The sequence below is a fragment of the Cervus canadensis genome, chromosome 10, assembly GCF_019320065.1.
Source record: "Cervus canadensis isolate Bull #8, Minnesota chromosome 10, ASM1932006v1, whole genome shotgun sequence".
In the NCBI taxonomy this organism is placed as follows: Eukaryota; Metazoa; Chordata; class Mammalia; order Artiodactyla; family Cervidae; genus Cervus; species Cervus canadensis.
This window is the reverse complement of record NC_057395.1, coordinates 45,192,401-45,206,267: the sequence shown is the minus strand read 5'-3', so window position 1 is coordinate 45,206,267 and position 13,867 is coordinate 45,192,401. Positions and strand designations below refer to the sequence as shown.

At 40.7% G+C, this 13,867-nt stretch overlaps 1 protein-coding gene across 2 annotated transcripts in view; it reads right to left on the bottom strand.

Moving 5' to 3' along the window:
• Positions 1-5,043: 5,043 nt before the first annotated feature.
• Positions 5,044-13,867, bottom strand: part of LOC122447958 (dihydrodiol dehydrogenase 3-like) — a 28,199-nt gene continuing 19,375 nt past the window's right edge. For both annotated transcript variants that reach the window (XM_043478753.1, XM_043478754.1), the window contains exons 7-10: positions 9,282-9,391; positions 8,178-8,343; positions 7,903-7,985; positions 5,044-5,243 (exon numbers count right to left, since the gene is read on the bottom strand). In XM_043478753.1, the coding sequence (XP_043334688.1) occupies positions 5,201-5,243; positions 7,903-7,985; positions 8,178-8,343; positions 9,282-9,391 (402 nt within the window). In that variant the 3' untranslated portion in view covers positions 5,044-5,200. The remainder of the gene's footprint in view (positions 5,244-7,902; positions 7,986-8,177; positions 8,344-9,281; positions 9,392-13,867) is intronic.

Here is a 13,867-nt window from a genome sequence, read left to right as displayed (position 1 = left end):
ACTCTGTGCGACCCATGGCTCTTATGTCCATGGGATTCTCCAGGCATGAGTACTGGAGGAGATTTCCATGCCCTTCTCCAGGAGTTCTTCCTCACCCAGGGATCGAACATGCATCTCTTAACTCTGCTGCACTGTCATGTGGGTTCTTTAGCACTAATGCCACCTGGGAAGCCACTATTGTAACCAAAGCACAAGCAAGAGAAGAAAAATAGGTAAATCAGTATTCATCAAAAATCAAAATGTTTTTTCTTCAAATAAACTACCAAGAGAGTGAAAATCAATCCACAGAACGGGAAGAAAAACCTTTGCAAATCATATTTCTGATAAAGCTAAATTGACTGGAATTTCCTGGAAACATCCTAAAACTTTATCTGAAATTGCTTGGTTCAATAGCCAAGGTCAATTGGTGACCTTTACTCTTTATTTTGCCTAATATTTCCAAAATTAATCCTCTGATTATCCTTGCCTGTTGATGCAAAACTTAGAGTTTTTATATTTCCTCACTCCTTCTGAGTTTGTCTTGACTACCACCATATCTCTTCCTTCCTGATTTAAAGCATTTTCTAAGAGAATTTGGATTTAAACCTTGAACTAGTTTTAGTGTCTCCCAACTAGCAGAAGTGGATATGATAGAAATTTTTACATTCTCCATGTGAACAACTGACAGTCAGGAATGGAAACACATTGTTCCACAAACATCACACAAGCACTCTGGTGTATTCTCTCCATACCTCCAGTAGTCACCTCTGTTTCTCTTCTGTTTTTCTTTTGACTCCAGTTTTCTACACAGCGCATCCCAAACCAAAGTAACTGTATGGACAGGTGATGCTAAGCTCGAGGCGGCAGTGGCCCAGGCGCTTTGGTCATGTCCCCTGGTTCCTGCTTCTATTCCATCCTCTCCACATCTCAGAACCACCATCTGTTCTTCATCTTTATATGCTTGTACTTACTGGATCTCAGAGTTTGGGGGAACTTGAAGACCAGTCACAGTCACAGAATAATTGTGACCATATCACAATAGGAATAAAGTGTTACATCAACAAGCATCTTTATTATAGAAGGAGTTGATAATAATATATAAGAAAAGGTCAGATTCTCAAACAAGCATTCAAAGAGTTCTTATGTAACGTGCATCCTAACATCAGCTGGATGTTCATCTAATCTCATCTTCAACGAGAACAATTTCTTCACAACTTGGCACAAGTACATCTAGTATTCTTGATGTGATAACTAGAAACATCTTTCATCATAATGTTCATGATTTCCACTCACAAATTTAGATGAGTAAGAAGAAAGCAGAGTTCTTAGTTTTTCTTGGGATTGAGTTTATTTGGGATGTTTTGAAATTGATCTTTCTTGGAAAACATAGCTGAAGAACATACTGCGTTCTAGGAAAGGAATCAAGACTTGAAGGTGACCCTGATCATCGGGGACTAGCTCTGAAACCATGTACAAGCTTCTGTGTCTTTGTTCTTTGAAGTAAAATGCTGACTCAGGAGTTAATGATTGAGAAATGTGAAGATGCGGAAACAAAGAATAGCTGTAGTACTAGGGAACTGGTAACAATTTAGAGTATAATTCTGCCACATTGCAAAATCACGGAACCCTCAGTTCCCTGAAATTTATAAACAAAAGTCTGACATACATTCCAAAGTTATTTTTACAGTAAGCAGCCCCCACCAAACAAGAACTCATGACAGCAAGCATGTAGACCCTAGGCTTATTGAAAGCAGGAGGTTGATAATGCTTGAAACTTCACCTTGATGCCAACCAATGCAAGGACTGTGCACGAGCTGGTCTTGCCCTGATCCTTAAACACCATGAAACTCCTCACTAACTGCTCCAGGCAGAGTCACACGGTCTTGAGGGCACTAGTCCTCTGTGGCTCCCTTTTCCTGGTAAAGCAACTCTTTGCTACTTCACCCAATATTCTGTCTCTGTGTTTCTATTTGGCACCAGTGAACAGGGGCAGAGTTTTGGTAACAGCCGCACAGAAACATGCATTGTCCCAAGTCATGTGTTCCATTCAGGTACAGCTGCCTGAATGGTGGTCAGCCCAGCTCCAAAGGGAATACACAGGACTGCTGCTTCAGAGTCTCAACGTCTCAATGTTGATGTAAGAAACAAGCAAAAAGGCTTTACATAATTGCCTATATGAGTGTGAGGATGGAGGACAGTTGGAACCATGGTGGGAGAAAAGACCCCATATCAGAAGACCCTTTTCTTATTCTCCAGACCACAGAGAGTCTCACTCAGACAGTATCTGGAAGGTTTCATGTGAATTTTGGCAATCCCAGTAAAAGCTATCAAGGACCATTTGCTCAAATATATAGAAATTCAGTGTCATTTATCTTATTTGATCACAAACTTTTTTGTATTTTATCTTGTTTTAATTGGAGGATAATTGCTTTACAGTGTTGTGTTGGTTTCTGCTGTAAAGCACTGAGGATCAGCCATAATTATACATATTCCCCCTTCCCCTTGAGCCTCCCTCCCACCCTCTCTCCCATCCACCCCTCTAGGTCATCACAGAGCACAGAGCTGAGCTCCCTGTGCTATATAGCAGCTTCTCTTATCTATGTGTTTACACATGTATACTAGATAGTGTGTATATGTCAATGCTTCTTCCTCAACTCGTCCCAAACTTTTGAAATTGCTTCCAATCAAGACTGTGTTCCTCATCTCTAAAACATCTGTAGGTCTCCCTTTTGGGGAAGAACCTTGACCTCTTGGATACACAGCACGTCTAAGCTATAAAACCCCTCTAGTGGGATCCCAGTGAGACAGCTCATTCATTATTCACCAACCAGCAAACACCAGATTTACTGTCACATGTACACAGACTCGGCTATGGGCAAACTAATAGAAAGCTGATTTTGCAACACTTGTTGGGTTCCAAAGTCAAAGACACAAAGCCTGCACCTATTAAGCAAAGCACACTTATCCACCCTCTACAGCCCAAAACTATAGTAACATTTTCTTAATTGATAAGATTTGAACTCATATCAACCCATGAATATTCAGGGAGTGGAGTAAGAGGAGAAAAATCTTGAGTCAAGTGATCCTGGATCAATAGCCATAGGCACTCAGGATCCCTCTCTTTCTCAGGAGGGAGATGTTTTCTTTACATTACTCCACAGCAAACATGCCCTCCATGTCTCTGCAAGGAGCTACTGTCTCTGTGTTGCAAGGGTGTTTGTTATACAGACAAATGCTTGTGTGGGATGAAGGGTAGTTGGTGTCTCCACCTAATCAGATGTACAGAAATGGGAGAGATTTTGTAGAAATATCTCCTACTGGCACTTACCCGTTTCTAACAGCTAAATTCTAATCTCATTTACAAGTGTCACCCTCCACTAAACTATCAACTCAAGAATTTATTTTAATTTATTATTCTCTATTGTATTTGTTGATAAAACAATGTCTTACTAAAAGTGTTCAATAAACTTTTGCTGAATAAATCAAGGAATGATTATATATATATATATATATATGTGTGTGTGTGTGTGTGTGTGTGTATATATATATATCTTCAGTCATATCCAACTCTTTGTGACCCTTTGGACTGTAGCCTTCCAGGCTTCTTTGTCCATGGGATTCTCCCAGTAAGAATACTGAAGTGGGTTGCCATTTCCAGACATATCTGAATCATTTTCCTGTATAGCAGAAATTAACAGACCATTGTAAACCAACTACAGTGGTAGTTGAAGTATTACAACTTCAATAAAAAATTTTTAAATAAAGAACTTCTAACAGTTTTAAAAAATTAAATAAATCAATAAGACGTACTGCTTTGTAATATGTGTGCTTGCTCAGTGGCTAAATTGTGTCCAACTCTTGTGACCATGGACTGTAGCCCACCAGGCTCCTCTGTCCATGGGATTTTTCAGGCAAAAATACTGAAGTAGGTTGCCATTTCCTTCTCCAAGGGATGTCCCTGAACAGGGATTTAACCAGAGTCTGCTTCATTCTTTAGAATTCCTTACCACTAGCCACCTGGGAAGCATTATAAGAAGCAAAATTTAATACTGGAACTATTTTATTTCAGTTTTATTGAGATATAGTTGAATTACAATGTTGTGTTAATTACTGCAGTACAGCAAAGTGACTCAGTCATATATATATATATATATATATATATATATATATACATATATACATATACATACATATATATATTCTTTTTCATATTCTTTCCCATTATGGTTTGCCATAGGCTATTTAATATGGTCCCCTGTGCTGTACAGTTTGCTTTGTGTTAATCCAATTTGTATACAATAATATGCATCTGCTAACCCCAACCTCCCAGTTCAACTCTTTCCCAAGCCCTTCCTCCCTGGAAACCATCAGATAATACTTGATAGCTTACAAAAATGTTTACACTGGGTAAAAAAAAAAAGTGTAAAACCTGTATATTGAAGATTATTTCAAATTGTAAATAAACATGCAAATACTTTTATATAGGAGAGTCATGAAAGTATGAGATTAAATTTATATTTTATGGTAAGAAAAATTTAAACATGAAAAACTTTTCTCCACCTTTGCTCTCCTCTCCCTCACTGTGAGTTTTGTGTCTGCATGACACATGGACCAGAACCCCCACTTCAGAGGGAAGACCTACACGACGTTGAAGAGCAACAGTCTCCTAGCATCAGTAAGACAATTTATTCCTTAAAAGATAAATTTCTTCTTGACCTTGTAAGGGGTCACATGACCCACCATGATGATGCATAAATCTGGATTATGTACACTGTCAATAATATGTCTTTTCATGCAGAGCCCTCTGTCTCCAAAATTTAAATCCCTGTGCCTTGATTTCTAGAGGACAGAACAGTTCTCAGGCTTTCTGAGATGCTCTTCCTGGGTTATATTTCTCAAATCTGACTCGAATAAAATTTTCCATTTCTTTCTTAGATTGACTAATTCATTTTCAATAAAGGAAAAGGCATCTGAGTTATTAAATAAGTTAATTTTAGGTTATCTTTATTTTCTGTCCTTTCTGTTTTATTTTCCAAATTGTTTTGTTATCATGAAAAACTAGAATTCATATTTGAAGTCTTCTTTATTTCATAAAAATTTTTAAAAGATAAACAAGCTTCAAAAGTTCATACACTTCTTTTAAACATTTCCACCAAGTACAGAAATGCTCTTCACAACCCTGGAAAAGAAGTTCTGGTAGAATGCATGATGGACCGCTCAGTCAATATTCTTCAGAATATGGATACTCAGGGTGATCAACTGCTCTGAAAGAGAAAGAGGAGAAATAATTTATTATATCTGTCATATTGTAATAGAGAGCATTACTCTGTGGACGCAGTCAGGGTGGGCTAAAACTCTAAATCTATAAACACATCCCATCTTCTTCCCCGACAAGCACACATCAGGTGTCTGCTCCATGTGCACACGGCACTTGCATGTCCAATCCCAACATTCAATTGTAATATTCACCCCACAGTGACAGGTAGTTTGACTCAGGTTACAATTTATAAGAGGGCACAGACCTAGGGGTAACTGTGGAGGTCATTTCAGACACAGGTGGATCTTTTGACCCTAAGTGGTGAGAAGGATCACAGTTAAGGAATTCTTTGCTGTTTTTCATAAATCTATTCAACAGGAAAAAAAATATTGCGCACCCCACAAATACAGGGTGCTTCCATTAAGGAATTACTAAATTGAAGAAATACAACATACACCTGAACAATCATACCTATAAACTGTGATCACTGCTTTCTTAATTTGTATTATATGACTACACTCGTATTTATTAATATTACTGCTGTTTTCCTTCCTTATAGTCTGATTTTTCTTTCTAAATTTGTTCTTTTCAATTCAATTCATTTAAGAGTGCATCCGGAGCCATTCCATGTGTCAGGAGCTATGCTATCAACATAAAGCTACAAGGATGAGTAAGTCTAGGCATTCCCAGCATAATGAAGGAGCGCACAGAATATACATAAAAGTTTTTGAGGACAGAAAAGTAACTTGCTATGTTTTCTCATTTTTCATCCCGTCTTTGTTCAGAATCATAATATACATATACTTAAGTATGCATGCATACTAAGTCACTCAGTTGTGTCCAACTCTTAGTGACTCTTATGGACTATAGCCCACCAGGCCTCTCTGTCCATGAGATTCTCCAGGCAAGAATACTGGAGTGAGTTGCCTGCATTCCTCCAAAGGATCTTCCCACCCAGGGATCAGACCTGCATCTCTTTCGTCTCCTGCATTGGCAGGCGGGTTTTACCACTACCGCCCCCCAGGAAGCCCAGATGTACGTGCTGTGTGCTGTCGCTTCAGTCGTGTCTGACTCTTTGCAGCTCCATGGACTGTAGCCCACCAGGTTCCTCGGTCCATGGGATTCTCCAGCAAGAATACTGGAGTGGGTTACCATTCCCTTCTCCAGGGGATCTTCGCAACCCAGAGATCCAACCTGCGCCTCTTAGGTCTCCTGCATTGGCAGGTGAGTTTGTCACCATTAGTGCCAACTAGGAAGCCCATATGTAAATGTATATATATATATATATATATATATATATATACATATATCTTCTGTACAAACAAGGAAGCGCCCCAGTGTCTCAGTGGGTAAAGAATCTGCCTGAAATGCAGGAGACACAGGAGACATAGATTCAGTCCCCAGGTTGGGACACTCACCTCAGGAAGGGCATGGCTACCCACTCCAGTATTCTTGCCTGGAGAATACCATGGGCAGAGGAGCCTGGTGGCTACACTCCATAGGGTTGCAAAGAGTCAGACACAACTGAAGTGACTGAACACTACAAACAAGGGAAGTTTTGAGATCTTTCATTTGAAACTAAATCTTTATTAAATCACTAATTTGTGTTCCCTTTTCTCTAAACTCCCTCCCAATATCTCTCTGTTTGATTAGTCTTCTGTCTCTTCAGTCCTGACATTCTCCTGCAGTAATTAGGCAGCTGGAATTCCACAGTAATAACTAAGTAAAGTCAAGGAGGTAGGAACTCCCCAGTGGATGGACCCCTGATGGACAAAGTCTACTCTGGGGTGAGTCTTGACTCAAGAAACCAGAGAGACCCAGACAATCTTACCAGGTGTGTCCAGCTAAGTACAGAAGCCTCTCTCTGAAGGTCAGTTCATGATATACTCAAAATTCATTTGGTGACATTTTAAGGATGAGGAAATGGGAAATGTGATGGGGAAAAGGTCAATAAAGAGATACATTTGGAAGAAATAGATGGTGTCTTGGTAAAGAAAAGTCCATCAGGGAGAAAATCCACCAGACACTTAGGAGAGGGAGTGGCACCAGGCTCACTATGACTTCTCACACTGAAGCATGTTGGCCTTCATGGGCCCCTCCTCCAGAAATATCAACAATGCATTTGCAATTGTGTTAGGATAAGCAGGAATGTAATTCAGGATGGATTCCTTATTACACAGTCATTATGTATCATTTCCTCCCGGTTCTATAAAGAATTAAAGGTGAAACATTTGCATCAGTCCCTGAAAGAAGGAGCCTGGTAGGTTACAGGCCATGAGGTCCCAAAGAGTCAGACAAGACTGAGCAACTAACGCGTTCATTTCCACTTTCTGAAAGAAGAGTGAACTGCAGACACTGCGCCCTCTGTGTCTGCTAGGTCCCTCGGCCCTGAGAGGAGGGACACCAGGCACAGGGATTAGAGACACAAAGTAGCGAATTCACCACAATGTCAATTCTGATTTGTCCTGGGACCAATCACGTTCTGTTGGTGAGAGACGGAGTTCTGGAGGAAACCTCTGTTCTGAGGTTGGCAGGAAGACCCTGGTTTACTCCTACGTTGGAAACCAGGGCTGTCTCCCTGAAATTAAGTTTTAAGAAAACTTATTCCTCTGTGGATCTACATGCAAGAGAAAACAGTATTTGTGGAACATATACAAGTCACTTACTGTTGAAAATCATAGTATCTTATATTGCTGTTGAGGCCATCGATTGCTTTCATGTCTTCCAGAGTCAGTTCAAAGTCAAACACCTGAAAAGAAGGAAGAATCACATTAATTTTTCCCCCAAGGAGCCGGCCTCCCCCTGGGGACTGGAGGACTTTCCAGCTGGATGGGGACAACAAGAGGGGAAAGGGAAGCCATGTCTGTCCTCAGTTAGACAAAGAATGCCCCTCGTGAAGGATATTCCTTAGGAGCCCTCTGCCCACAGCCCCACTCATCACCTGTATGTTCTCTTTGATCCGCTTCTTGTTGTAACTCTTGGCCAGAACCACAACCCCACGTTGTATCTGGTAGCGAAGGGCAACCAGAGCTGGGGTTTGCTTGTGCTTTTTGGCAATGGCAGAGAGAACCGGGTCCTCCAAGAGAAAGGGGAAGTTCGGGTTCACCCTGGAAGGAATTTCAGAAATGCTGATGAGCTAAGATCAAGTACTCAGTTTATGAAGAGGCTTCCCAAACAGATTAGGTATGTCAACTCTAGACCAGTGCTTCTCAAAGTGTGGTCCATGAACCAGTATCATCAGTATCACCTTGGATCTTGTTAGAAACACAAAATTCCATGGCTTCACTGAAGACAAACTGATACAGAACCTCAAATATGTCACCTCCAATTCTATGATTACAGATCTCTTCGGGTGATTCAGATGCATTATTGAGTTGAGACCAGGACTGCCGAACTCGTGGATTTTGTTTCTTTTTACTTCTCTGTAGTTATTTTTCTTTTCTAATCAATGCTCAAAAGTAAGGACAATGGTATGAAAGGAGAACATGATGGGAAAGATTGGGAAATATTTTGTTTTTCATATTTTTCCTAATTTTCACTTGTCTCAGGTGTTGATAAAAGTTGAATTGTCTGAAAATGAAGACCATGCATTTCATAATTATTTACATTGTGAAATTCTTCTACAAATGTTTACAAAAAATGGTTCAAATTATACTTATTTTTAAATCATGATAAACCTGGAAATTATGTATTATTGTCCTGATTTTAGACATAAGGTGAGGGAGGCTTGATAATTCTACTATAGTAATGTGCTCATTAGTCCATAAATAAGGAAATTATGGCAAAGTTTATGTCTTAGTTATCAACTGGGGTATTATATAGAGATTTTAATGCAGACACTTGTGCTAAAATCTATATAGAAGACACATGCAATGTAAGAAATCTAGCTGGGTGATGAAAAGACAAAAGAGGATTTCTCCCATCTGTCTTCTTTCCCCTCTACCCTTTGAGAGTTATCTCCAAAGCACTGAGTACAGAACAATAAAATTTTCATCAAAAATGAGTTTTAGATAAACCCCTTGTGGCCATCAATAATGTTCATTACCATTGTAATGTTCGTTGGGCTCCCAGAGCACCATAAGCAACTAGGACAATATCGTGTGACTTGCAGAACTCCAGCAGTTTGCTCTGGTTGAGATAAGGGTGACATTCCACCTGTAGAATGCCAACAGAAAAGAGATCATATGAAAAGGTAATACACCAGAGGAAGCTAAAAGTAAGAATTATATATGCTAAAGAAAAACTGTCACATCAAATTACAACTGGAAATATCAAAGAAAGAATTTTTTTTAATTATATTTCTGTCCCCTGAAAAAGTAAAAAAAATAATGACATTACTGAGAACAAGTAATTCTATGCACCAGATCTTGGTTGCTGAACACCACTGAACAGACCAAGACACATGCCTAATTCCAGACCTGGGACAGGAAAAGAGCTGACTAAGCTTTGGACATCAAACTATGCCAGAAAGAAAGAAATTGCACAGTCTTATGAAGAAATGTCTGAAGGACAAAATGAATTCCCATTGGTAACATTTCAGTAGATTTGAACACCAAAGGGAATCATGAGTGAAAGCAAATGTAGCACACAGAGGCAATAAAAATTCATGAGAGAGGAAGAAAGAGCAAAAACGTTTCTCTCCAGAGATGGTGATTATTATAATAAATCTTTTCTCAGAAAATGACAGTTAATGTGAAGGAGTGCAGTGTTTTACCCTGTCTTATAGGAATAGATGTATTTTATCCTGAAAAATGAGGGAATTTTACTTTTACAATAAAATGTCAGGTCAGAAGATTAAAAAGAGTCTTTAAAATGGAAAATAATGGGAGGGAGGAGCCAAGATGGCGGAGGAGTAGGACGGGGAGACCACTTTCTCTCCTACAAATTCATCAAAAGAATAACTGAACGCAGAGCAAACTTCGCAAAACAACTTCTGATCGCTAGCTGAGGTCATCAGGCGCCCAGAAAAGCAGACCATTGTCTTTGAAAGGAGGTAGGACAAAATATAAAAGATAAAAAGTGAGACAAAAGAGCTAAGGACGGAGATCCGTCCCGGGAAGGGAGTCTTAGGCGGCATTGCTTGGGGTAGGGTCTGGGCCTGAGTGCCCTGAGGACAATCGGAGGGAGCTTCTGTGAGTTGCCAACTTGAACTGTGGGAGACCAAAAGAGAGAGAGAAAATTAACCGGCCTGAACACACTGCCGGCCATTCGCAGAACAAAGAGACCGAGAAAGTCCAGAGAAGAACTCGCAGGCTGCGGACCGGCCCAGCCCCGCCGGAGGCAGGAGGCAGGGGGGAGGGGAAGGTCGCAGCGAGACACAGGGCGCAGGCACCCGACCAGCGCAGGCGGGGACTGGGGCTGGGGACGCGGAAGGCAGAAGGTGCACGCACCCTACTGGAGCCAGCAGAAGCTGAAACTGGGTCCGTGGAAGGGAGTGGGCGCCCCACACATGGGTAGAGTGCGCCCACCAAGCCCCTCGCTGCCTGGACTGCTCTGGCGGGGAAGGCACAGAGAGCAGGCGCAGCTTTTCGTTCCGCGCTTTTGTGGAACACCGGAGGGCTGGAACCTCACGCAGCGCGGGGCGCTCCATATAGAACAGCCGGGAGCCTGAGCAGCGCAGACGGAGAAAGCAGCGACAGCCCCTCCCCGCAGCGCCAGCTCCTCCCCGCAGCACCAGCTCCTCCCCGCAGCGCCAGCCCCTCCCCGCAGCACCAGCCCCTCCATGCAGAGCGACGAACTAGCTACCTGAATAAGAGTCCACCTCCACCCGCCTGTGTCAGGGCGGAAATGAGGCTCTGAAGAGACCGGCAAACAGAAGCCAAATGAACAAAGGGAACCGCTTCAGAAGGGACTGCTGCAACAGATTAAAATCCCTGTAGAAAACACTGACTACCCCAGAATGGGCCTGTAGATATCGAGAAGTGTAAGCTGGAACGAGGAGCTATCTGAAACTGAGCCTCACCCACACTGACCACAGCAGCTCCACAGAAACTCCTAGATATATTTTTACTTTTTTTTTTCTTTTTTTTTCTTTTTTCTTTTTTCTCTTTTCTTTTCCTTTAAAATTCCCTATTACTCCCCCATTACTCCTTAACTTTCATTTTCATAGATTTTTACGATTTTTTTAATTAGGGAAAAAAAATTTTTTTTCTCTTTCTTTTTTCTTTCCTTTTTCTCTTCTATTTTCTATTTTTCTTTTTCTCTTATTTGTTTTAAAATCCTCTAGTACTCCTCTAGTGCTCCTTAATTTTCATTTTCAATACACTATAGCCTATCAAAAAAAAAAAAAAGAAGCCCTATTTTTAAACCGAAGATTATTCTCTCCCAATCTTGACTCTCTGTTTTCTACCTCAGAACACCTCTATTTCCTCCTTTCCCCTTCTCTTCCAAATCCAATCTGTGAATCTTTGTAGGTGACTGGGCTACGGAGAACACTCTGGGAACAGACAGCTGCGTAGATCTGTCTCTCTCCTCTTGAGTCCCCCTTTTTCTCCTCCTGCTCATCTCTATCTCCCTCCTCCCTCTCGTCTTCTTCATGTAACTCTGTGAACCTCTCTCGGTGTCCCTAACGGGGGAGAATCTTTTCGCCATTAACCTAGAAGTTTTATTATCAGTGCTGTATAGTTGGAGAAGTCCTGAGACTACAGGAAAAATAAAACTGAAATCCAGAGGCAGGAGACTTAAGCCCAAAACCTGAGAACACCAGAAAACTCCTGACTACATGGAACTTTAAGTAATAAGTGACCGTCCAAAAGCCTCCATACCTACGCTGAAACCAACCACCACCCAAGAGCCAATAAGTTTTAGAGCAAGACATACCACGCAAATTCTACAGCAACACAGGAACATAGCCCTGAATGTCAACATACAGGCTACCCAAGGTCACACCTAACACATAGACCCAACTCAAAACTCATTACTGGGCACTCCATTGCTCTCCAAAGAGAAGAAATCAAGTTCCACGCACCAGTACACTGATGCAAGCTTCCCTAACCAGGAAATCTTGACAAGCCAATCGTCTAACCCCACCCACTGGGTTAATCCTCCACAAAAAAAAGGAACCACAGACCTCCAGAATACAGAAAGCCCACCCCAGATACAGCAATCTAAACAAGATGAAAAGGCAAAGAAATACCCAACAGGTAAAGGAACATGAAAAATGCCCACCAAGTCAAACAAAAGAGGAGGAGATAGGGAATCTACCTGAAAAAGAATTTAGAATAATGATAATAAAAATGATCCAAAAATCTTGAAAACAAAATGGAGTTACAGAGAAATAGCCTGGAGACAAAGATTGAAAAGATACAAGAATTGTTTAATAAAGACCTAGAAGAATAAAAAAGAGTCAATTAAAAATGAACAATGCAATGAATGAGATCAAAAACACTTTGGAGGGAACCAAGAGTAGAATAACGGAGGCAGAAGATAGGATAAGTGAGGTAGAAGATAAAATGGTGGAAATAAATGAAGCAGAGAGGAAAAAGAAAAAAGGATCAAAAGAAATGAGGACAACCTCAGGGACCTCTGGGACACTGTGAAACGCCCCAACATTCGAATCATAAGAGTCCCAGAAGAAGAAGACAAAAAGAAAGGCCATGAGAAAATACTCAGGGGATAATAGCTGAAAACTTCCCTAAAAATGGGGAAGGAAATAGCCACCCAAAGTCCAGACCCAGAGAGTCCCAAACAGAATAAACCCAAGGTGAAACACCCCAAGACACATATTAATCAATTAACAAGATCAAAACACATAAAGAACAAATATTAAAGCAGCAAAAGGGAGAAACAAACAAATAACACACAAAGGGATTCCATAAGGATAAAGCTGATCTATCAATAGAAACCTCCAGGCCAATAAGGGTAATGGCAGGCATACTGGAAAGTAATGAAAGAGAATAACCCTACATAACCTAGATTTACTGTACCCAGCCAAAGGATCTCATTCAGATATGAAGGAGAAATTCAAAAGCTTTACAGATAAGCAAAAAGCTGAGAGATTCAGGCACCCACCAAACAGCTCTTCAATAACAAATGCCTAAAGGAATCTTTCTCTAGACAGGAAATGCCAGAAAGGTTGTAAAACGTGATACCAAAACACACAAAGTAAATGGCAACAGGACCACACCTATCAATAATTACCCTAAATGTAAATGGGTTGAATGCCCCAACCAAAAGACAAAGATTGGCTGAATGGATACAAAAACAAGACCCCTATATATGCTGTCTACAAGAGACGCACCTGAAAACAAGAGACACATACAGACTAAAAGTGAAGGGCTGGAAAAAATATTTCACGCAAACGGAGGCCAAAAGAAAGCAAGAGTCGCAATACTCATATCAGATAAAATAGACTTTCAAATAAAGGATGTGAAAAGAGACAAAGAAGGACACTACATAATGATCAAAGGATCAATCCAAGAAGAAGATATAACAATTGTAAATATATATGCACCCAACATAGGAGCACCGCAATATGTACGGCAAACACTAACGAGTATGAAAGAGGAAATTAATAGTAACACAATAATAGTGGGAGACTTTACTACCCCACTCACAACTATGGATAGATCAACTAAACAGAAAATTAACAAGGAAAACACAACCTTTAAATGACAACAATGGACCAAGCTA